The following is a 25,496-nucleotide window of genomic DNA, read 5'->3' as shown; positions in this document are numbered from 1 at the left end:
TTGGAAATTGTAAAGAAATTGCCAAAAAAAAAAGTATCAGTATTAAGATTTCAGCATGGCAGAAAACCCAGATTACAGTTTACTCCATAGGAGGTGTCAAGTACACCTTAATTATTGTATATCAGATTGCAGTTCAAAACATAGAGCATTGCACAATTACAAGCTGAATGTCATTGCCTTTCAATAATGTAGCCACTTCCCTGAACATCAGACCAATGGATGCTATTAAGAAACTGGTGCCTTGTTAATCAGGTGGGACAGGGATTTGTAGCTTAAAACCAGGAATTGGTAACATACTGCTTTCCAAATATGGTTTAGTTGCCATGAGCCTTAGCAGTGATGGAGTATCATGAAAGTTGAAGTCCAACATTTGAAGGGCCACTGGTGATCTATCTCTGCCTTAAATCCACAATGAGTCTGCTTGCAAGATCAATGCTTCATAAAATTGCTGATACAGCATTTTTCATGCAGTAAATCAACATAATTGAGATAAAGTAAATTTTTGGTGTACCTGTATTTTATAATCCCTAATCTCCCCCTCCCCCCTTGCAGTATTCTGTAGATTTTGCTTTGGACCAGGCGCTATGTATTTTGAAAGAAATGTGTAAGCTGCCAGCTAGAGTTAGAAAAAAAGCTATATCTAACCTGAGAAGGAGGCCAGAAAAATGGACGTGGGATGAGTTGATAGAGGTCTTGTTAGACCTTAATGAGGAATAAGCCAAATCATCACAAAAGAATAGAAATTGGGTGGCTGCTGTAACAACATCAGCATTTGCTTCAATTTGGATGTCACACTGGATCAATGCTGTACCAGCTGCTTTGCAGTCTTCGCCATTCTCTTCTGCAGAATATGTCAAAGTACAAAGAACCGCTATAGATGTTGAAAAAGGTTGGGGAGGTGAGGGGACATCAACAATTAGAGAAATATAGACAGAGTCTCATTTTTCTGATTCCCTTGGTGATGATTTACAATAGCAATGTGATGAGTTTCATGGTATGGTGTTCCTGAAAGGCACAAGAAGGCCACGTCAAAAATTGTCTATCCCAATTGAACTATTTGCCACATTGACCAGTCCTGGATTGAACACATTAAGCAAAGTAAGCACAGTGCTTAGGACATCAAAGGAAGGGGAGAACCACATTTTTTGTCCCTGGGCTGTCACGCCCTTAACTCTTTCACTGCTACCCTTACCTTTCAGAAGTTATTGAAACTTAATAATTTTTTATTGTATTTCCAAAATTAAAACACAAATTTCAACAGAAAAAGGGGGAAATGGCAACAAACAAAGCAAAAACTATAGACAAAAATATGCATTAAAATATATACATATATTGTCTCTCCAGTTGAATACTGATATATATACAGTATATTTAAGAATATATATATAATTTGCATAACTAAGGTCTACAGTTGATAAACTACAGCTCTACCTTCCAGGTAATTTGACCTACCCTCTATTTACTGTAAAAAAAAACAGTTAACAAATAAATCCAACAAGAAAACTAAAGTTAAAAGGCCACTGTTAACAATCTATTACTGTATTTCACACACAGCAAGTACCCAATGGCTTCTAATCTACCAGAAATCATTGCAGTCATTATCTCTGATCTTTCTAAGAGCAAATATTTTTGACTGATTACTAATAATAAAGTTTTTTCCTTAAAATTATAGCTGGGATCTTTCCCAACAATTGCATTTCATTCGCCAAAATCATAGTTCTCTGTTGTGAATATCTCCACAGCACTTGTTGTTCAGAAGTTTTTTGTGCAAGTTGAACCACCAACATCTCATCTTTGATTGAATAGAATAAATATAATCCACAATCTCCATCAGTTTTCTTGAGAAAGTCCAATTCATCACTAATCCATATGGCCATCACTAAGCCTTTTAAATCCATGCCCCTTTCAGCCTTCTCCAAAGAGCCTGCAATTCTCAAAGCGCATTCTCCTTCAATTCTGTCAGCAACAAATTGACTTCCAATCTACCCAATTGCAACTCTGATTTAGCTGCTGTTACCTGTACTTGAGTATCATCTTTAAGTTGATTTATGACTGTTGTTACATCATCAAGACTTTTATCTAAATTTTCATTCAGGGCTTGTAAGCATTTTCCCCCCAAAAGCTTCCAAGAAGACTTTGACATTAAGTTGATGAGGCTCTCATCTTTCCTTTGTATCTCTTTTTGTCAGCATTCTAAAAATTATATAATATATAACGTTAATCCTTAATGTATAGTTTTCGTTTTAATGTAATCCACATTTCCTTTATACCTGGACTTAGTTTTAGTTTTAGTTTAGTTTAGTTTTAATTTATTTATATGCCGCCCTTTTCCCTGAGGGGACTCAGGGCGGCTCACAACTCAAGGGAGGGGAGATACAAACAAATAACAAAAAAAACATAAAACCATACACAACAGTCATACCATTCGAGTGGGGCAATGAGTCTTTAGCCCCAGGCCTGTCGGAACAGCCAGGTTTTAAGGGCTATGCGGAAGGCCTGGAGGGTGGAGAGGGTATGAATCTCCACGGGGAGTTCGTTCCAGAGGGTCGGAGCAGCCACAGAGAAGGCTCTCCTCCGGGTAGTCGCCAGTCGACACTGGCCGGCTGATGGAATTCGGAGGAGGCCTAGTCTGTGGGATCTAATTGGTCTAGTGGAGGTAATTGGCAGTGGGCGGTCTCTCAAGTATCCAGGTCCAATACCATGAAGGGCTTTGTAGGTGACAACTAGCACCTTGAAGCGTACCCGGAGATCAACAGGCAGCCAGTGCAGCTCGCGGAGGATAGGTGTTACGTGGGTGAATCGAGGCGCACCCACAATCGCTCGCGCGGCTGCATTCTGGACAAGCTGAAGTCGCCGAATACTCTTCAAGGGCAGCCCCATGTAGAGCACGTTGCAGTACTCCAGTCTGGAGGTCACAAGGGACTTTCACAACAAAACATAGGCAATTCCTCTCAAAGACAAAATAAGTAAATATCTGCAGGAAAAATTAAGGTAACATTTCCCATAATAGAAAGTAAATAAAAAAGAAAGAGAAAATTCCCATCTCCTTAGAATAAAAAAGAGATCATAAATATATTCAAAAAGCAAAATAAAGCAGCAAAGTTCTTTTAAAAACTAGTAAAATACGAAATCCTTGCAGTAGTCCAGTGCAGATGTAAATCAAAGTCAGCTTTTTGTCAGCAGGAAAAAAGTTCATCCTGCCACTTGGCATGCCATTTACTGGAGGACTCCAGCAATGATTAAATCTTGATATTCTTCCACTTTACCAATGGAAGGATTGAGGAGCAGTATTTGAACTGTGCTTGGGGCATCCATTGGCCTTAATCTGGCCCTGATACTTACACTAATTGTATTCCTCTAATTCTCAACAATATTTTCATAGATAATAGACAATTTTAAAGAATTCAAAAGGGTGATTTTTCCATATAAGCAATCTACATGTACCATATTATGTTTTGTATTTGCTTTTTTTTGTCTTGTTTTAAAAATCACTTTTAAAAGGGGAAACCATTACAGCACCATATTTTGCCCACAGAAGAATGAATTATACTATCTTGGTATGTTATCTGCATAGGTGAGTGGGAACAAGTTCAGAGATAGGAGCTGCCATTAATGTAGAAAATGGCTCACCCACAATTTTAGCTACAAAAACAAGACAATCCTCATTTTTGATTGCCAGCTGAGCTGAAAATAAATGGCTCAGGGCCAAAAGGGACAACACTTTGAGATCACTGGAACACAGAAATGATCCTAGAGTTATATAAATATTAATATAGACTTGATCTAAGTAAACATTATTGTTAGTTAGTTATTGATAGTTTTTTTATGAATACCACTATATCAACCAAAGTGAATATTTCATTATACTCTCTGATTATAAACTACCATGGAAATAGTTTTGATTAAAAGACAGTATATATATACTGGGCTGTATTACATATTAGGCAGCTGTATTAGCCACTAGGCCACAGGTTCTCCTCCTTTATCAGCTAAGCCAGGGAAATAGGTATGTATTGTGTCACAACCCCTGGTATGCCCAAATATGGGAGGAAGCATACTGCTTCCTTTCTCTGTCTATCGGCTCATCGCAAGAGACCATCCAGACAGAAAACCATTATTTTTACTGTTGCCTTTGTTACATTTGTGCTGATAAATAAATAAAGGGAGACTAGTATAGATCTATTTCAAGCTATTTAGCTCTCATCAGCTAGCCATATCCTTACTGGGATACACACACACACACACACACACACACACACACACACACACATCAGGGATGTGCAGTCAGGGAGGCAGGGGAGGCGGAGCCTCACCACTGTCATCATGAAAAGAAAAAGAAATGTGGATGACTTTGCTTAGTGCTTAACTGTTTTAAAAAGCCTCCAAAAAATGCCCTCTACAAGAGAAGGCAGGAGAATGACGTGCCTCATCTAGTCTGGGATTTTATGATCACTCGAGCAGAGTTAAGCAAGGGTTAAAAGCTGAAAAATTCCTAACATAGATGAGGCACGTAGTTCTCCCACCTCCTCCTGTAGAGGGCACTTTTTTAGAGGCTTTATTAAACAATTAAGCACTAAGCAGAGTCATCCACGATGACTCTGGCAGCTCCTAGCTCAGCCTGACCTCAGCTCTTGCCTTTTTCCTTTTACATTTTTTTTCTTTTCATGATGGCAGGTAAGAGCAGAGTTGAAATCCTCTCTGAAACAGCTGGAAAAGGTACGTGTGAGTTGGAGGGAGGGGGAAGAATTCAAATTTCATCCTCCTGGTGTGGGGCTTTGGGCAAAGGCTGGAGGGAAGTGCTCTCCCTCCCCAAGTGTAGTTTGATTGCCGGCAGAGCACGTTGTCTTTTCAAACCTGTAATCAGTGAGGTTGGGCTGGATCCTTCCGGGGCTGGGGAAAAGTGTGTGTGTGCTCCAGTATGGCTCTTTGACTGGCTTCCTGCCTCCTCCTGTGGTCTCCCTAACTCCCTCCAATCCAACTGTGTGTGAGAGAGAGAGAAAGGGGGGAGGGTGGGAGGAAGGAGGGGAAGGGAGAAGAAAAAGAAAAAGAATGAAGGAAACTTATTTAGCAAAGGAAAATAACAAATGCTGTCGTTTTAAATCGGAACTGAGCATGCCTGGCTGCGGAATTCTGGGAGTTGAAGTCCACAAGTCTAAAAAAATTGTTGCCTCACCAGCCTTAAACCTCACTGCATGTCACTGATATATTAATAATATATTTTATATATTATTATTATATATTATGAGGACCCAGACTGTGGGGGTGATATGCTGACTCTGTAAACCGCTTAGAGAGGGCTGAAAGCCCTATGAAGCGGTATAAGTCTAACTGCTATTGCTATTGCTATTGCTATATATTATAATATTATATATATTATATAATATATAATATATGTGTCTGTGTGTGTGTGTATACACACACACACACACGCACACATATACACACATATACACATACTGTATATATACAAACACACCTATACATATACATATGTACATCTGATTACAGACTGTTTGATTGGATGGCTTTTATTACCAAGATATGGTCTTTGGTTTTGTCTGTGTGATGTAAGTTAGTGTTGTCTGTTCAGATGCTTCTGAGTCATGGTCTGGGCTGTTTGACTGGCTGGTTGTTGTTAATGAGACATGATCCGATTTCTTGTGAGCTGACAGGTTATGATTTTTGTTGTTACATAGTGGGGTGCCTGTTTGTTAATTTTAAAATACTATCTTTGGGATTGTGGTTGATGCCGTTCTTTCATTCTCAGATATTGGTAGACTGGATCGATGTCAATGTGTCTGTTTATTGACTTATTGGTGGAAAACCAGGCTTCAGGGAATTCTCTTTCTCTCCTTGATTTCACCTGGGTTACAACTGTGGTTCCAATTAGATCAAATTTGTGTCCTTCTGAGTCTTCGTGGATGGACATGAGAAATAGTAGGTCATGTCTTTTGATAGCCAGGAATTGCAGTTCATGCAGTCTGGTTGATCATTTTCTTCCTGTTTGGCCAACAAAATTCTTTTCACAGTTGCTGCACAGGATTTGATATATGACCCTGATCTTTGGTTTGTTTCTGTCTGCCCTTTTGGTTTTGACAAGTTCCACTATCTCTCAAGATAGAGAAAAGTATTATCCGAATGTACAGCCTAAATGTTGGAGATGTGGTTCTCTTGACGCTACATATTTTCATATATGGTGGACATGTCGTAAGGTTAAGGCATTTTGGATAAAAATATGGTGGATCCTGCAAAATATCTTCAAAAGAAGGATAAAATTCACCCCTCAGTTATTTTTACTAGGTATATGTACTGACTTTACAGCGGTAGAGATTAACTTGGTTCTGTACTTAATAACGGCAGCAAGACTGTTGGTGGCGCAATACTGGAAGAAGAAAGACGTGCCTACAACTCAAGAATGGACTTTGAAAGTTATAAACTTAGCCGAAATGGCGAAAATTTCAGCATATCTTAAAGAACATTCAAACGAGAGATATAAACGAGACTGGAAAAAATGGATTGATTATACACAAAGCAAATCTGGGACTAAGAAACTCCAGATAGCCTATGCTTAAGATTAGCAATAACTTAAACTGTTTAAAGTTTGGGTAACAGTAAGAAGCTGAGTTCAACGTAGAGATCTTATCGACCTTTTTTTTTCTGCTTTGTTTTAAGACATTTTAGACTGTGTTTGCTAAAAAGCTATACCGTGTACGGACTCTGGGAAGTCGGGGGGAGGGAAGGGAGGTGGGGTTCTAGGGGGAGGGGGAGGGGGAAAATATAATATGTGTTAGATCTTAAAGCACATGACTGCACTTGTATACTGTGGCTTTTTAATGTTAGTGTAAAAATAGGACAAGCTGAACATATTGGTAGACAATAGAGGTACACCGAAGGGAGGAGTAGAGCAAAAGAAGAAGGAGGGGTGGAGAGGGTGTGAGAGAGGATTGGAGGCAGGAGGAGAAGGAAGAGAGGGAATGTATTGGGAGAGAGGAGTGATAGAGGGGGAGGTGAAGTAGGAAGTAGAGGGGTATGTTGGAAGGAAGAATGAAAGTTGGAGGGGGGTGAAAGAGGGTGTATGGTGGGTCAAGGTGGTATATTGGGTTTGTATTTTGGGGGGTATTGTCTATAAAAGCGAGGGCTGTGTTTATTATTCAATGTTATATGCCCCGGTTATGCACAGTATACATGTGATTGTATGGAATGAAATGGAAATGGAAATAAACGTATTTTCAAACAAGATAGAGAAAAGTATTATGGAAATAAGATAATATAACGCTTCCAAATCTATTCCTTTATATTATAAATGAAAGAAACTTGACAGTTTCCTGCTTGTGGTGCTACACTTTCCAGGATTCCTCAGCACTGATAACATTGGTTGCAAATTCTGGATCAGCAACATCTGGAAAGTTATGGGCTGCATTGGTTTTCTTAAAAGTACATTCCACTCAATTCAGTGCAACTTACATGTTTGTCTGTGTGCATACCTACACCCAGACATAGTTGCACTGTAAGTTGAATAAAAAGAATGAATTAACTGAATGTCATTCTATATCATACCCTAATAAATGTTGACTATGGAAAAGAAAAAAGAAAAGTCACAACCTCTGTACAATTCTTAAAGGACAATAGCAGCATCTTAAATCAGTTACTAAATCTGCCAATTGAAAAGGTCAGTCTGGAGCTAAAGATTCTACTTCTGTTCTTGTCTGTGGCACACAATGGAAGAAGGAAAAGACATAAAGATTTCAGCACCTTTCTTGTTAGATCTTTCAGAGTTTGGCAGAAAAAAAAATCTGGAACCAACCATAAAAGAAATATATAGAACTGAAGCAATCTGATTCCAGGAATTTTTTTCTGAATATCTGAACTGCAGGGTACCCATTGTCCTTATTAAAAAAAAACTCTTTCCTGATGTTCTGGGATTTATAGCAGTACCTATTGGACTGATGACATCAATTTTTTTAATCATCACTCTTTTTCTCAGCTTCTGTGCTTCTCTTTCTGAAACTATCAACTCAGATTTACCTAATATTTTTTTCTGCAATGAAGATGATGCAAAGTATCCATTCAAGCTTTTCTATCACCCTTGTTTAGTGTTTCTTCTTCGATTCTTTTGATCTTGATCTCCTAAAATTTCTTCCATATTAATCTTTCTAGCGATAGATTTCAGAAAACCTCTTTTTATATCTTTTACTAGGTCCTTAATGTTATTTATCAGAAGAATTGTGTTTTAGAAGTTTTTTTTTCTATTTAAACAAAGCTTTCAGATCCTACTTTAATGAGGTTAATAATCATGTTACCATCTCTGCTACTCTTTAGGAAGAAGGCAACAAGAGAGAAGATCACCAAGGCTTCATATTCTGAGGAACTAGCTGTAGAATAACAAATGGGGTCTCCCTATCTCTTCAGGCCATATAACCCTGCTAGTTTCAAGCCTAGATGGAATGCTTTTTTGCTGTTTGCAAAAAACAGCAAGAGGAAGAGGAGATTGTCAGCAATTGTCTTTGCCTATTAACTGTTCCAGTACTACAGTGCAATAAACAGATGCCAAATTGACACAAATCTCCAACAGAATGTGCCATTTCTTACAACATACAGTATTGCTTGTTGTATGAACAAATATATTTTTCAGTCCATGGAATCACCATCACCATGTATCTTCTCAGAGAAATGCAGACCTAATCCTAACCCAAACAACTCGGGGCTTCAGAATATTTCCTGTTCATTAAAAATTATTTTGATTTTCCCACTCTAGCCTTCCCTGTGGGGGAAAAATGATGTAAAGATTTTGCCTATTCTTGAAGTTCTTCCTTGGGTTCATAACCACATAGCCAATGTTGACTATTCCTCTTAGCCTGCCTTTGATTTAGCTTAACTGGTTTATTGTAAACTAAAAACCTCAAATATTTCTTCTGTGACTCAAACTTTTATTTGCAGGCTATTTCTCAAGTTCTATCTTCTTCTACTAGCAAAAGTAATTAGTTTGTGGTTTGAAGCAACCAGCCTAACACATATAAAGAAAACTGTCCCTATGGTATCAGTAATAATAATCAATGTTCATTTACTGACATCTAATGGCAGTTTAAAATATTGCAAGATCTAACAATTAACTATATTTCTTATGAATGAATATAATCCAATTGCGAAATTCAATGCAATGATTTTTGTATATTTCATAACTTAGCTGAGCTCGTTTTACTCTGATCATTAGAAAAAATATTTTTGTATAGTTTAAAGTGGATGTTTCCTAAATTATTTGCCACAAAAAAGAAATGTAAAATGTTAAAACATTGTGGGAATGTTGGCAGAGAACAGTAATTCAGAATTATAATATAATATAATATAATATAATATAATATAATATAATATAATATAATATAATATAATATAGTATAGTATAGTATAGTATAGTATAGTATAGTATAGTATAGTATAGTATAGTATAGTATAGTATAGTATAGTATAGTATAGTACAGTATAATACAGTATAATACAGTATAATACAATACAATACAATACAATACAATATAATATAATATAATATAATATAATATATATAATTTGTGAGTTCACTTGTTTTACTTGTTCACTTTGCTGATAAGCAAACACAGGCAAAGGAAATGTTTTGAAAACTTAAATGTACACTAGCTTACCATTTCTTCCCTGAAAGTGGATATTTTCCATTGGTGCAAAAGGTTGTTCTTGTTATTCACTCCAGGTTATTTGACATGTTTATTATTTCAGTATTTTAGAGATAAAATAAGTAAACTTAATAAAATGTTTGTTTATTATTAAAAACAAATTGTGCTGAATGTTGACCTTACCTTATCTAATTTTAGATATGGATGTTTTTACATGGACAAACTGGTTTTCTAGCACCCTTTATCAAATAAGTTTCTGAAAGGCAGTAATCTTCTGTACAATAAATTGTTTCTTTACTAGCACTTGAAATACTCTCTCCCCTTCTTTTTAGGACCAAATTGTCAGCTAATTGATTATGGCTAATGTCTCTCTCTTGGCTCATCTAGCCAATGGAGGTCTCCCTGGTTTCTTTAGTATTGTATCAGAGAATCAGTTACTCTGGCTTGTTTCTCTCAACAGAATAATCAGAGTACGTTACCTTATTAATTTGACTTGTGTACAAAAAATAACAAAACATATAATGCTAAAGAAACATATTGATATACAATAAATATATTGATATACAATTGTACAACTTTGGCTGCTGATTTTAACTTTTTGGGAAGAAGATATTTATAAAGGGAGATTATGGTTGCTTTAGAAAGGTAGGTAGTTGCCTTATCATAATAGTGACTAACAAGTCAAAATGCATGGCTAATTCTACGGCATTTTCCCCCTAGTGTGCCAGGTGTCACATTTTCTAGATTCTACAACAGAGAGGAGAGGAGAGAAGAAGTTGTAACTTCCTCATGCACTTAAAAAAAAACCCGTGAACATTGTTAAAATTATTAAAAACATTTGCATGTTAGGGTTTTCTTTCCAAGAAACAAATTGCACAGAAAGAGGATGAAACAGACCTAACAATCAATAGATATGCATGTGATATGATAGGAATCAAGATCAGTTTTTACTTAGTTAACCCCTGTAACATTTTTCATGGATATGCCATTTTCTTTCAAGTTCATAAAGGTAAAGGTACCCCCACACATGCTAATCGTTTCCAGGTCTAGGGATGGTTCTCATCTCCATTTCTAAGCCAAAGGGCCAGCGCTGTCCAAAGATGTCTCCTTGGTCATGTGGCCGGCATAACTAAATGCCAAAGGAGCACAGAGCACTTTTACCTTCCCATCAAAGTAGTCCCTATTTTTCTACGTACATTTTTTACGTGCTTTTGAACTGCTAGGTTGGCAGAAGCTGGGAGAAGTAAGGGGAGCTCACTCCATCATGCAGCACTAGGGATTCAAACCGCTGAACTGCCGATTTTCTGATCAACAAGCTTACCGTCTTAGCCACTGAGCCACTGCATCCCTAAAGGACAATCTCTGATTGCCCACCCCGGTTTTTCACTCCAAACAACACAACAGATAAACTCTAAGACAGATAACAACAAATTTAAACTGCAGTATTAATCAGTAAGCTGATTATTAATAACCTATTAGAATCCTACTGTTATCATCTGCAGAGCTATTGCTTTCTATGATGTATTTCTTTTAATGTGATGTATTAACAATTCGTAATATCCTTCAATTGACACTTAACACGTGGTTTTGCTGGCCATCTACTTTCATGAAGCATGTCTCCAAATGTAGAATGACTAAGGAAAGTCAACATAAGGTGGTGAAAGTCAGCTATGATACTTGGACTTTGCTTCAAAGCTAATAATGGGATTTTTTAGCTCAGAGGGTGAAGCATTTCTGCTGTAAGAAATGTGATATCACAAGTATTTTCTGAACATCAAACAAAAAAAGTGTCTTACATTTTGTTGCAGGAGAACAGAAAACATAAACATGATCTATGACTTGTAAGGAAAACCATATGTTTATCACATTGAGGAAAAATTATAATCTACAAGAAACAGCAAGTTATTTCACAAAAACAACAAGACTCCAACCAAATCTCATTCTGAAATTCTAAGTTTGCTGCTATAACTCTCAGGTCTGCTTCTCACATCAATTCATTGAGATTACAGACTTCCATTCCCCAGAAGCAACCACATACTTACCATGACTGTTTTTCACTGTGATAACTGTCAGGACCGAAGTGAATACCAAAGTGGAGGGGGCCCAACCTCTCTGCACAATTCCACCTGTCACATTATATTCTCCAGTAGGAAGCTGAGGAAGCACACATTGCAAACTGGTACTTTTGCTAGTAACATTGATGCAGGAAGAACTTCCAATGAAAACGTACATGTCTTCCATTTGCCTAACTTTTGAAAACTGGCCTGTGGAAGGCAGAAGGGAGAGGAAAACTGGGGTGAATTCTTCACTGTAGCTTATTTCCCCAGCAGGATATGACATAGTGTCTATGTTGAGCCCCACGATTGCAGTTTCTTGGCCTGAAGGCACAAGGCACTTAAGGGCCCAATAGGTGACTTTGGTGAGGAGACACCTCTGATTTCCTACAAGAATTGAGGTGCTGCTCCTGCCTTGAAGTGCTGCACCTTCTAAGGTCAAGAGGCTTCCGCCATTGAGACTGAAATTCTGGGGATAAAAATGGAGCACCACAGGAGTAACTCTGAAGATATTGGAGTCTTTCTGTCTCAGGCAGACTGAAGCCCAGCTTCTGCTCAATATCAAAATGCTATGTTCTTTTGCGTCAAGGCTGTGCACCTGACATTCAATGCTGGTTTTGTTCAAGGAAGTTATATTGCAAGGGAGATGTCCATCCACCTCTATAAGCATTTCATCCACTGCCCAAACTAATTTTTGAATTCTGATTAACAAGTAAATTAATATCCCAGCAAACCTCACAGTGACAGCATCAATAACAAGAGTCTTGTTTGCAAAACGATTGAACGAGCAGTCTCCTAGGCAACGGCTATACATTCCATTGACATTTACTGTCATACTAAGAGCTTGGTGTACATCAGGAAATTGCTGATCATCCAAAAGGGGATTGCTTGAAAAAAATGTACATATTATGCTCTGTTCACTCGAGCTTTGGACATCACAAGACAAGTTGCCTGTCAGATTTACCCAAGAAGAATTTGTCCAAGATTTGAGAGAATGGCCAGATATTGTGAGCAACTGCCCACCACACACGGATCCACGAGATGGAAAGATAGTCTTTATCTGTGGGTATATTGTAAAATGCTGCATCTCAGCTGGTATGTTGGCAAAGCCCATTTGCTTCTGGAGAACTCTCATAACATAGCGCCCTGATTTTAGAATGTTTAGAGGCAAGGAACACTGAGACCAAGATATAGAGTGGTTGATCTTCTGTACTTCAAGGGGACATTCCACGTATTCCAGGATAGCTACTGAATTTGTTACACTGACTCCTTCTACGCCTAGGTGCAGACTATTGTTCAATAATTCTGTTTCAATGTTTATGATATTTGGAGTCAAAGACAAGTTATAAAGAAAAGTGTAATTTTTAAAGATTTTCATTTGGAATGGCTCTACCAATGACTAGTTGCCTATGTACACTTCTATATCTGCCAGAAGACTTTTGAGAATGATATCAGATGGCTGAGTGGGTGGTGGGGTCCAACATAGAATTTTATCTTCAGTTAGGCAGATTATAGCACAGGGTTGAAAATCAATCAGGACCAAGACCAAGGCTTGGCTGTTGCTAAAACCTATTTCAGAAATGGTGAGCAATGTTCCACCTAGGAAAGAGACAAAAATGTTAGCGAATCTTAACTTTTTTCAAAATTAATATAATTTAAAAACTTACATTTCTACTGTATTAATTGTTAGCACAGAATAAGATGTCCAATAAAGCAACCCAGATATAAAGAAGCTCGGGCTGTTAATTGTTTCAGGCTTTTGTTTTTTCCAGTATTTTAAATTTTCTAGATATGTTTTGTTGGTACTTCTGTATTTTAAATTCTATATTAGTGGTTTATTGTTCTGAGATTTTGTCAATTTATTACAATACTAATATAAACAAAACCTTAATATAAAGAGCTGTGGTGATGTAGTGGTTAGAATATAGTATTGCAGGCTGACTCTGCCCACTGCCAGGAGTTCAATCCTGAGTGGCGCAGGGTTGACTCAGCCTTCCATCCTTTCAAGGTCAGTAAAATGAGGACCCAGATTCTTGGGGACAATATGCTGATACCGTAAATAGCAATAGCACTTAGACCTATATACTCCATAGTGCTTTACAGCCTCTATAAGTGCTTTAAAGAGTCAGCATATTGTCCCCAACAATCTGGGTCCTCATTCTACCCACATCGGAAAGAAGGCTGAGTCAACTTTGAGACACTCAGAATCAAACTGCCAAGCTGCTGGCAGCTAGCAGTCAGCAGAGATAGCCTGCAGTACTGACCACTGCGCTACCACACTTCTTTACAGTGCTGTAAAGCACTATCAAGCGGTATATATTGTAAATCTAAGTGCTATTGCTATAAAGAATAAAATCATATTCAACTTACATTTTCACTAACTATATGGCAATATTAAATAGATTGGGTCTCAAGTCCTTCACCCTTTGGTGCCTTATTTATTTGCTGGGTAACCCAAATTCTCCCTACTAACCCAACCTGTTCACAACCAACTGATGGGGAGGAAAATTCAACACTTATACCGAATAAGCTATGAGGCCTAACCTATACATTACTGTTCTGAGTGGAAAAGGTTAAAGGCAGGAATGACTCAGCCTTGGAAAGCATTTCTTACCTCTATTCTGACATTAGGGGCTGAGAAGCATCTATTTGCTTCCTTTCCACTTAAAGAGCCGAGGTGGTGCAGTGGTTAGGGTGCAGTACTGCAGGCCACTTCAGCTGACTGTTATCTGCAGTTCAGCGGTTCAAATCTCACCGGTTCAAGGTTGACTCAGCCTTCCATCCTTCCAAGGTGGGTGAAATGAGGACCCAGACTGTGGGGGCAATTTGCTGACTCAATTTGCTAAAAATCTGTAAACCGCTTAGAGAGGGCTGAAAGCCCTATGAAGCGGTATATAAGTCAAATAAATAAACAAACAAACAAATAAATAAATAAATAAATAAATAAATAAACAAACAAACAAACAAACAAACAAACAAACAAACAAATAAATAAATAAATAATGAGATGGAAGCCATTTACTCTTTAGGGAAAGCCAGAAAAACTATTTTGTTTCCTGAAATAAGATTTAACTCTTCTCCACACTTATTTGTTTTGCTAAAATAATTAGCTCCTGTGAACTCACTAATGCAGTAGTGGGATTCACTTACCTTCCCTACTGGTTTGTGAATGTGAGCGTTCGTGCGCTCACATTTGCGATCCGGTAGAGAAGGTAAGTGCATGCGCAGAAGAGTGCGCATTTCATTGGGATGGGTGAGCAGAGCCTCCTGCAGCTGCCCCTACTGGTTTGCCCGAACCAGAGAGAACCGGCTGAATACCACTTTTGCATTAATAGTAATGTGAGAAAAGAAAAGGAATTGGAAGCAAAACTGGAAAATGAGAGTTGAAGATAGAAAATCATATTATAAAATATTAATTACAAAATAGAAAGCAAATGATTTGATTTTTCAGTGTAAAGGTGATATACGTATTATATTCATCCCTTGGGTAGCTAGAGGGTTTAGAAAAAGCAGACAAGATACAAATATACGTAAGTATTGGACCATCTGAGCTCTCTCATAGAATAGACTGCAGGCTTCATCCATTAAATGTGTTATTTTCTAGAGTTTCTTCTCAGTCATTCCAAGATTCTGCTTCTTAAGCATGTATCAGGGGTGGGTTTCAACCGGTTCGCGGCGGTCCCTGCGAACCGGTTGGTCGGCGAACCCGGAAGTAAGTAACTTCCGGGAACGGTGAAGGGAGTGCCCGCCCGCCCGCAGTCCTTACCCGGTTTTGATGAGTTCTGCGCTTCTACGCATGCGCAGGACGCATACAGCGCCTGCGCGATCCTCCAGGAGCAGCTGGAGCGTCGCGCAGATGCTAGTACGCATGCGTGCACCACGCACGTGCATGAGGACGCCACCGGCCCCGTTCCAACCGAACCAGTTGGAACGGGGCGAGAAACCCACCCCTGGCATGTATGTACAAAGCAACGACATTATTTACCTAGGAAGGAGCCACAACATGGTTCTATTCTGAAGATCTCTGTAACATACTGGATTAATGGCTCCAATCTGGAAAATAAATAAGACTCTTATGGTTAACTGAGCATGGGGTTTTTTCCCTCACCATCTGCAAAAAGTTTTAATTCAGTCTTGATTAACTCAAATATCATTTGCCTCAAGGGAAATGACAGATGTGATTTGCAAGATATTCAGTTCTGGATTTTGACATGATGCTGTATGTACAGAAATGCATATGTTCTTGAACATTCAACAAAAATCTTGCCTACCCCTCTGCTCAATTGCATGTGATCCTCAGATGACTGAAACAAATCTCTTTTTCTTCCAGTTTCTCATGCTAGCCTACCAGAAAGTTCTTAAGTGCACTGTTTTCAAATAATATATTTATTTCTCCATTATTTTTTTTTAAAAAAGAGAGAGAATAATGTCCTGCTGTGTGCGGTTTTCAGAAGGGCAGATAAATGAAAACTGCAAATACAATACTGGACATTTCATAATAACCTAATCAAGTTGCCCAAAATAATCACAGCTCCATCTTGTCGACACATGTTGACAGATAGGCATCAGGTTCCATTCTCATTTGTCTTATTATTTCTCTTAAAATTCTATTACCTTGCAAATTTTAACCATGAAAAATCAAGCCTCTTACCCACGTGTGTTGAGTGGGAGATGATGGAGGAATATTGAAAGCCTATGCAATCCTTCTGCAAGAGAAGGCAGCAATACACTGATTCCATGATCTGTTACTGTTTGAATTTGAACTGCAGTATCCCCAATTTTGACCTTCACATCAAATGGAGTATAGTTGGAAAATGAAGAAATACCTATCACAAGCAGCTGACCTCCTGCAATGAAGAAAAAACACAGACAATACTTTTTTTGTTATAGTTAGTAACCTGCTACTCTCATAACAACTCTTTTCCACAAACCCCAATATTCTGTTTTATTTCCACATTGAAAGGTTGACAATATGTTTGTGTTTTATATTTTTGCCTGAAATAAAACTGTCTTCAGAGAAACCCATTTGGTTCTGCTTTTTATCTCCAAAAATACAGTTCTATAAGATAAGGGGAAGGTGATAAGCAGGACATTGAGGCAAAAAAAAAAACCTGTCTGACAATTTAGCCTCAACACCTGGCAATCAAATGCATCGTGCTCTTGATAAAAATCTTGCAACAAATCTCAGTGGCTGTTATGTCTGGATTCGTTCTACCAATATGCAAGTTATGTGCTTCACTCAGAAAGTATTCAAGGTTAATACGGGATTTTCTTTACATTGACAGTGTCTCTCCTGTTTGCACTTGCAGCCTTGACAGGTATAATTGGATATTGGATAGCCTCCTCGATCTCTCAACCTTTTTCCTTCAATGATGCGCCTAAGCAAATCTGCCAATTGGAAGCATGACTAACAGCTAGGAATGTACTAAGCAAGCACAAATGTTTTATCTAGGTCTAGTTGAAAGGAAAACTCTGAAAAGGCTGCCTTTGAGATATTAATGAGAGAATCCTGAGGGTAGCACTTTTGGTATCAAAATTATCTTACCTACCCAACGTGATGCCTCTGAACAGAACAATTGTGATCTTTTTTTTATTCTGAACCACTAAATTTTAACTACTTTTTTTGCCTAAATATGCAAAACACTTTCAAACGAGACATTGAAAGATATAAATATTAGAAAAATCAAATAAGAATAGAACAAAAAAACTTATCTCTCTCTTTTTACCTGTTATGCCACTTTGATTTCTGTTCATTGACACAATGCATGGATTTAGAGAAAAGGTATAGGTAAAAGCATTGGTAAAAGCAGTCAATCCATGTTCATTCATTAGGGTTAGATTAACAGTATCCTCTCCTCCTCTCTAGGAGGAAAAAAAAATGACAAAATATCGATAACATGTCTGTTGTCCATGAAGTAAACTGGGCACCAAGATTATGTGGGGAAAGCCTACAATTAAAAAAAAAATCTTGCCGATCTTATTCTAAGGTTTTGAAATCAATCTCTCACCTGTTTCTGCTTCTTAGGCCTGTTAGATCAGCGAAAAGTAGCAGGCGAGAGGCACAAGTGAGTTTCAGCACTTTTTATTTCAAGAGTAAGTGACTGCACTCTGGTGGCTGGGCTGCCGGAGCTCGCCTTTTAAGGAGTTCCGGCAGACCAGCTAGCCAATGACAGTTGTTTAAACTTCCCAGGGTTTGGGCAACCAATCCCAGATGAGTATGTGAAAACATATAAATTTAACAACGTACGTCTGTACGTAACAAGACCTGCTATTCAAGGCACTCTGACATTGCAAACATTCTACTCTCAAAACAGTTTGTGGCCAACCTCAGCTCTTCTTCTTTCAGGTCTTAAAAACCAAGAGTAGCCAGCCAGCTGCCTAATAGGAAAAAGCACATGCAAAGACTAAACCAGGGGTCCCCAACCTTGGCAACCTTTAAGACTTTAAGCTTACTGGCTAGCGAATTCCTAGAGATAAAGTCCACTGATCTTAAAGTTACTATGGTTGACACCTCTGCACTAAAGGCCGCCAAAGTGGTAGCTTGGAGGACACTAGCAGAGGGGATGCTGGGCTCCCTCTTTCCTATTCTTTGCTCTGTGACTTCAAGGAATAGGAACTGGGGCAGATAAACAGCATAGAGGGAGTGAGAAGCCACTAGTGCTACTATACCACCTTGTTCTCCACTGCTCCCCCAACTAATCTTTTGATTCAGCAGCAGTGGCTCTCCCCTGCTATCTACCTCTTCTACCTTTCATTATTCGGAAAGCAAGAGAATGAGAGTTAGACCACATGGAAAGAGTGGAGCCCTGATGGCTTCCCCTGTTTTGTTCTCACAAAGTTTAAGCCTGCTGCAGTGATGGGGAAGAAGTCATCTCTTCTCTTTCTCCCATCTCCTCTCCATTGTTACAGTCTAGGGAAGGCTTGGTGACTGAGCACTTTCACCAATAGACAGTTCCTTTGGGGCTCCAAGGGTTTATGCCTAGGAGTGTTCAAAGAATAGCACCCTACCATTGGCTCCTCCCATGCATATCCTGGTTCATACTATATACATTTGCCCTGTGGTTCATCCTGGTCCTCATGGGGAAGGAGATACCAGCTGTAGCCCTATGTATTGCAGCTCAGCTACTGAGTGGGTTATGGAGAGTACAAGGGATGTGCAGTCAGGGGAGGCAGGGCCTCACCACTGTCATCATGAAAAGAAAAAAATGTAAAAGGAAAAAGGCTGAGGTAGTTGCTGCCAGAATCACAGTGGATGACTCTGCTTAGTGTGTAAAAAAGCCTCTTTAAAAATGCCTTCTACAAGGGGCATCAGGAGAACGAGGTGCCTCATTTAGTCTGACTTTATGATCACTCAAGCAGAGCTAAGCAAGGGTTAAAAGCCGAAAAATTCCTTATGTAGATGAGGCACGTGGTTCTCTCGCCTCCCGTAGAGGGCAGTTTTTAGAGGCTTTTTAGAGGCTCTGGGATCAATTAGCTCAGTCTGACCTCAGAGCTCATGCCTTTCTCCTTTTACATTTTTTTTTCTTTTGATGAAGGCAGGCAAGAGCAGAGTTGAAATCCTCTCTGAAACAGCTGGAAAAGGTCCGTGTGTGGGGAGGGGGGTGGAATTCAAAAAGTTTGATTGCATGCAGAGCCACGTTGCCTTTTCAAAAACACACACACACACACACAGCTGGATAAAAGTATATAAGCCCAGCTTCACTGATGACAAATTTGAAAAGACAACGTGGCTCCACCTGCAATCAAAGGCTCAGATCGGAAGGCAGCAGGGGAAGGGGGAGTATGGCAGAGGAGCTGCTTTCAAGCCATTGGAAAATATATCCAATCCAACTTCTGTGTTTGTGTTTGTTTGAGAGAGTGAGTGAGAGAGGGATCCAACTTCTCTGTGTGCGTGTGTCTGTTTGAGAGAGGGGGGAGGGAGGGAGAGAGGAAGGAAGGAAGGAGGGGGAGGGAGAAGAAAAAGAATGAAGGAAAACTTATTTCGCAAGGGGGGAAATGCTGTCGCTTTAAATCGGAACTGAGCATGCCTGTCTGTGGAATTCTGGGAGTTGAAATCCCCAAGTCTAAAAAAATTTGAAACCCCTGTGTCAGTACCTCACCAGCTATAAACCTCACCGCACGTCACTGGAGAGTACAGAGAAACTGTGTTGTCCCAGGAGTTGGGGGACAAGAATGATGAGGGAAGTTCTCAGCCATGCAAATGAAAATATTCTACTCCTTCTTCTGGGACTGGTTCCAGACAGTGTTGGTGGGAGGAGAAGGTGTCTCTGTACCCTCTACATAAAGTTATTGAGAAAGGACATCTGATGGTGGAGTGAGTATGCTGATGATACTTGGTTTTATATCTCTACCCCAGGCCATCTAAGTGATGTTGTAGATAACCTGTCCCAATGCCTAGAGGCTGTGGGGGCCTGGATGGGATGCAACAGGCTGCAGCGCAATTCAAGCAAGACTGAGTAGCTTTGGATGTCTGAACATGCTGATGCCAGGGACCTTCCATCCTTGGTTCTGGATGCAGTGGTGCTACTTCAGAACGGACCTAGTACTCAATCTGGAGCTCCTGGATTTGTAAATCCAGCTTGAAGAGCAACCATGGTTCAGAGGATCTTTGCATTCTTCTGAATAAACAAATCCATTTGTTTATTCATTGATTTATCCACCCTTATGCTTCCTCCAGAGATCAGATTGATGCAGCCTTGTTGGCCTTTCATAAGGCCTAAAGACCTACTTCTGTGGTTGGATCAAGTTCAAACTCAATGCTGCTGAACATAGAAAATAGCATGAGATTACAGAGATTCAGAACAGATTTTGGAGCAGTATAAAGTTCCCAGTGGAAGTTCAGTTAGTTTGTATGCTTGTCCATAACTGCATAAGAGAGAATTTGGAGTTTCCAAATAAGAGTTGAAATTTCATTACAGTCATGGAGTAATTAAAATAGTACTGAATGAAATGCTGAAGGAGATATGTGACAACATGCTGAAATTGACAACTTCATATATTCAATTCCCACAATGTTTGTATCTTGACATTAGCGTTGTCTGTATTCTAGTTAATATTATTGTGGAATAATATACAATGTAATATAACAGGAACTCTATGCAGCTTTGTCTGTTCCAATTACACTTAATTAAACATATCCTAAATTCTTTTCTGAAGTAACTGATCAATTAGTTATATCAGCCAATTTTATTTATAATGAGGCACGTATTAGCTGTGCCATTATACCCTTCCTTATTATCTCTAATTACAAAAGCATGTGCAACAATGAATAGGAACACATAGAAAGACAAATAACCAATTCAAATAAGCCTACATGCAATTAATTTCATATTCTCATAAGGAAAAATAATAATTGCAAAAGGGTAAATAAAACACAGTCTCTCTCTCTCTCTCTCTCTCTCTCTCTCTCTCTCTCTCTCTCTCCCTCCCTCCCTCCCTCCCTCCCTCCCTCCCTCTCCCCCTCTGCCCCTCTCCCTCTCTCTCACGCACACACACACACACACAATTTTTTTTCTTTTTTTTCTTTTTTTTTTTTAATGTATATTTTATTATGTTTTCATTCTATACAATCACATATTCACTGTGCTTGATCAGGGCATATAACATTGAATAATAAACACGGCCCTCACTTATATAGAAAATGCCCTCTACAATACAAACCCAGTATACCACCTTGGCCTGCCATACACCCTCTTTCAACCCCCTCCAACTTTCATTCTTCCTTCTCACACACCCCTCTACGCCTACTTCCCCTCCCCTTCTTTCTAACCCTATCACTCCCTCTCCATTCCCTCCCTCCCTTCTCCTCCTCCTCTCTCTCACCCTCTCCACCCTCCTTCTTCTTTCACTCGACTCTTTCCTTCGGTATCTATTACCTTCCAGTATATTCGGTTTGTACTATTTTCGCACTAACATTGAAAAGCCACAGTATACAAATACAATCATGGAATTTAACACATATTGTATTTCCCCCCTCCCCCCTCCCCCTAAATCCCCACCTCCCTTCCCTCCCCCCGACTTCCCAAAGACCATACGTGGTATAATTTTTGAACAATCACAGTCTGAAATATCTCTACATTGAACTCAGCTTCTTACTGTTACCCAAATTTTAAACAATTTAAATTATTACTGATACTAAGCATAAGCTATCTGGAGTTTTTTAGTCCCATATTTACTTTTTATGTAATCAATCCACTTTTTCCAGTCTCTTTTGTATCTCTCGTTTGAATGTTCTTTGAGATATGCTGAGATTTTGGCCATTTCGGCTAAGTTCATAACTTTCAAAGTCCATTCTTGAATTGTGGGTAAATCTTTCTTCTTCCAATACTGCGCCACCAAGAGTCTTGCTGCCGTTATTAAATACAGGATCAAATTAGTCTCTGCTACTGTAAAATCAATGCATATACCCAGTAAAAACAGCTGGGGGGTAAAGAAAATAAATATTTCTTTACAATGTCAGCCCTCAACAATCTGGGTCCTCATTTTACCGTCCTTGGAAGGATGGAAGGCTGAGTCAACCTTGAGCTGGTCAGGATTGAACTCCTGGCTGTGGGTCGTGTTAGCCTGCAATACTGTACTTTAACCACTGTGCAACCAGGGCTCCTTGATATATAGTAATATCATCCTACACACACAAAATTTTGCTAATTGTCACATAACTTTGGTGTTTTCATTTCCAAGCAAATTGCTTGCCAAAAAATCATGAGCACAGAACTACAGTTCCTGAAAGAGGCAATACAGAAAGCCATAGGCTAATATTTCTACAACATCTGTCCTTTATCACTGGGATAGTAGTTCTTATTTGTCTCTCAAGAAATTTCTCCCTCAGGAACTGCTGATTAAATGGACTGAAATCCACAAAAGCTTTTATAGTAATAAATGTTTTAATATGTGAGATGTGACTAGATTCTATTGTTCTGTTTGTAATAGATTATTCTTTGAAAATGCCTAGAATCAGGCCATCATAGTTTAACTGTCCTCTTGACTCTTCCTTTGTGTCTTAACATCTACTGGTGTCTGTACAACCAGAACTAGTGGCAGGTCATTTGATGGCTAAGCCCAAGTTCCTGTAACCATCTTTTCAGGAAAGCTTTTTCACTTCCTTGCTTCCAGCTCCTTCAGTTTGGTAAACACCTTCATTTTTAAGAGGGCCTTAGTTGATGAACCTGCTCTGGTTCTTATCAAACTTTGCTAATTTAAAGATGTGTATTGCGCCTGAAGCATTCCTCTGCTGTTTTTTGTTTGTTTGGTATTTTACAGTGTTTTACATTGCTGCATATTATATTATACGTTTTTATATTTCTGCTGTCAGTTACTTAGAATCATGATGGATAGGCAAGATCTGAAAAAAACCCAAGAGTTGGGAGAATTTGTTGAGCCCCAAGAAAAAGCGTTTTGTTCCCATTGATTGAGATCATCTTCAGTCATGCTTCTCAACTAGTGACTGGATACATTAATTTCCTAAAGACCGGCAAGGTTCAGACTTTATTATTCAGTCATTAGTTTAATGAAAAAGTTAGAGATCTTTTGTGCTACTTCACTTTCCCCCTGATACCAGGAAAATTCCTATAAACCTTCATGATAATAATAGTGTAGCCATTTGAAGAAGCATTACCTGTTGAATAGTCAATGCTACTGACTAAAGGGGTCATTTCCCTGAGATACTGAAAAGTGCATGAGCCAGAACAATTTGCTGGAATGTCATTCATGTTAACGACAACCTGGATTGGCAGAAAATAATATTAATGAAATAATGAATAAAACAACTGAAACCCACTGAACAGTTTCGAATATTATGACTAATTAAAATCCAAACAATGACAATATTCATTGATTTAAAAATTTGTGACGCAAGTAAATAGTTTTGACTGTGAACTAAAAACTTAATATTTTAATGAAGAAAGAAAAGTATTCAGCATAAAACATGAGCAAAATCTAGTACAGAATTCCAAAGGGATGTAGGAAAGGAAGATTCTGACGAGACTAGGAGGTGGCCTATCTGAAATGAATGTGCCAGTCAAATGTTTTCAAGGGCCTTCTGGGTCTTCCAGATATGAAAGAAGCCCATTGGCCTTCTTTCAATGTAGCACCCTTCACAGGCTTGTTTTATCTTGTAAACATTTCAGACCAGGGCTTGCATTAAACTGGTTCTAGAATTGTAGCTGTTTCTGTTACAAGCTTCATTATTTACAAACTGACCTAGATTGGGATCAAATGTTTCATGCCTATTTTCTTTGAATCTTTTTTTTTCCTTTCTGTATGTGTCCGGCAGGGGTGATGGTCAAACTTTACCTTATCTCTAGAGAGTTTGATAGAGATGGTTACAAAAATCTAGCTTGAACTGGCATGAAAAGAAACTAATTTCGACTAACTTCTTAGGACAGTGGTTCCCAAACTTGGCAACTTTAAGACTTGTGGACTTCAACTCCCAGAATTCTCCAGCCAGCTCTCCCAGAATTCTCCAGCCAGCTCAATTCTGGGAGTTGAAGTCCACAAATCTTAAAGTTGCCAAGTTTGGGAACCACTGTCTTAGGAGATACACCAATATTATTTTAATAACACCATGTTTCAAATAAACCACGTAAATAATCAGGTAATTTCCTTTCCAATAGAGGGCCAATGGTTTCTGTTGACATACATAGCCCTTTCTTGACCTAACTAGTTTCTCCAACTTTAGGTGAGATTTTGCTGACTTTCTCTCAAAATTACTGAACTTTTGTAATTCAGTTGGATCTAAAAGAAAAGAATCCAGATGTAAAAAACATAAAATTCAAATGCTGAGGTAAATTAACCACAGCATTGCTATTTTTAAAATAGATAGGTCACAAATTACCTCAGTGACAGTAAAAAGAAAATGAAATGTTCGATCCATTCAGTTATGCCAATAAACAGGTTTCATCTATGACTCCCTAAATCAATATTTTGGCTCATTGGAGCTCTTTCAGGAGATGGCAATTACTCAGATTTCTGGCATTTGACTTCTACATCATCTGGAGAGGACCCAGTTGAGATGGTGTTCTACAGACAAATAACCACTGGAGAGTAGCATAATAATCAAACTTTTATTTAAATAAAATGTACTCTTATTGTTCAGTATCTATTTTGTTCCTGCTTGTACTTCACATGGATTATTTCAGGACTAATAATGATAAAAATATAAACATCATTATGATCTTCCTCATGCATTTGGATCTTGTGGGAATTTGTAATTGCTTGAATGTGGGAATCTGTCATTTGCTGTCTCTTTTTCTTCATTCCATTGAAGTGACTGGAGTGAAATCCTTTCCCTTCAAAAGTTTTTTTTAATCCTTCCTACATATATGTATTTATAAATTGCTTTCAAAAAGACATGTCAATTTCATACCTGTGTAAAGTTATTGGGGGTAGCAAGCATATCTCCAAATATGGGATCAATGAAAACTCCACCATCAAATACTACATAGCTTATTATTGCTGGGTTAAGACCAGTGAAGTTTTCATCAGAGACCTTGGAAGAAAGAATTAAATAAAATTCCTTCACATTTTCTTATTTCAGTAACATGATAGTGTTATAATTTCTTAGAATATTTATTTTTAATGTTTTAATGTTTATAATTTCTTTTCATACAGGAATCTCCTAATGTCTGATTCTGGCTATTTGCTGTTGCAGACTAAATTACTAATAATTAATTTAGTAGTATAAGCACATGGCACCTATGTGCTAATTCTTTACCTTTTCATTGGACATTGTATCTGTGAGATATATTTTTATTCTTTCACAATAAATTCAATCACTCCTCCCCCAAACATCAAAATACCAGGA

At 38.5% G+C, this 25,496-nt stretch overlaps 1 protein-coding gene across 1 annotated transcript in view; it reads right to left on the bottom strand.

Annotated features, from left to right (window-relative positions):
* Window positions 1-25,496, bottom strand: part of PKHD1 (PKHD1 ciliary IPT domain containing fibrocystin/polyductin) — a 180,127-nt gene that overhangs the window by 127,572 nt on the left and 27,059 nt on the right. The window contains 7 exon segments of the mRNA XM_087717043.1: window positions 11,649-13,082; window positions 13,113-13,294; window positions 15,681-15,748; window positions 16,347-16,542; window positions 17,422-17,557; window positions 23,269-23,415; window positions 25,059-25,181. Of these exon segments, the coding sequence (XP_087573169.1) occupies window positions 11,649-13,082; window positions 13,113-13,294; window positions 15,681-15,748; window positions 16,347-16,542; window positions 17,422-17,557; window positions 23,269-23,415; window positions 25,059-25,181 (2,286 nt within the window).

This window comes from Thamnophis sirtalis, unplaced genomic scaffold (assembly GCF_051295495.1).
Source record: "Thamnophis sirtalis isolate CommonGarterSnake01/CBP01778 unplaced genomic scaffold, rThaSir2_p1.2 scaffold_5, whole genome shotgun sequence".
Lineage (NCBI taxonomy): Eukaryota > Metazoa > Chordata > Lepidosauria > Squamata > Natricidae > Thamnophis > Thamnophis sirtalis.
The sequence above is the reverse complement of the archived record's forward strand: the minus strand, read 5'-3'. Positions and strand labels throughout refer to the sequence as shown.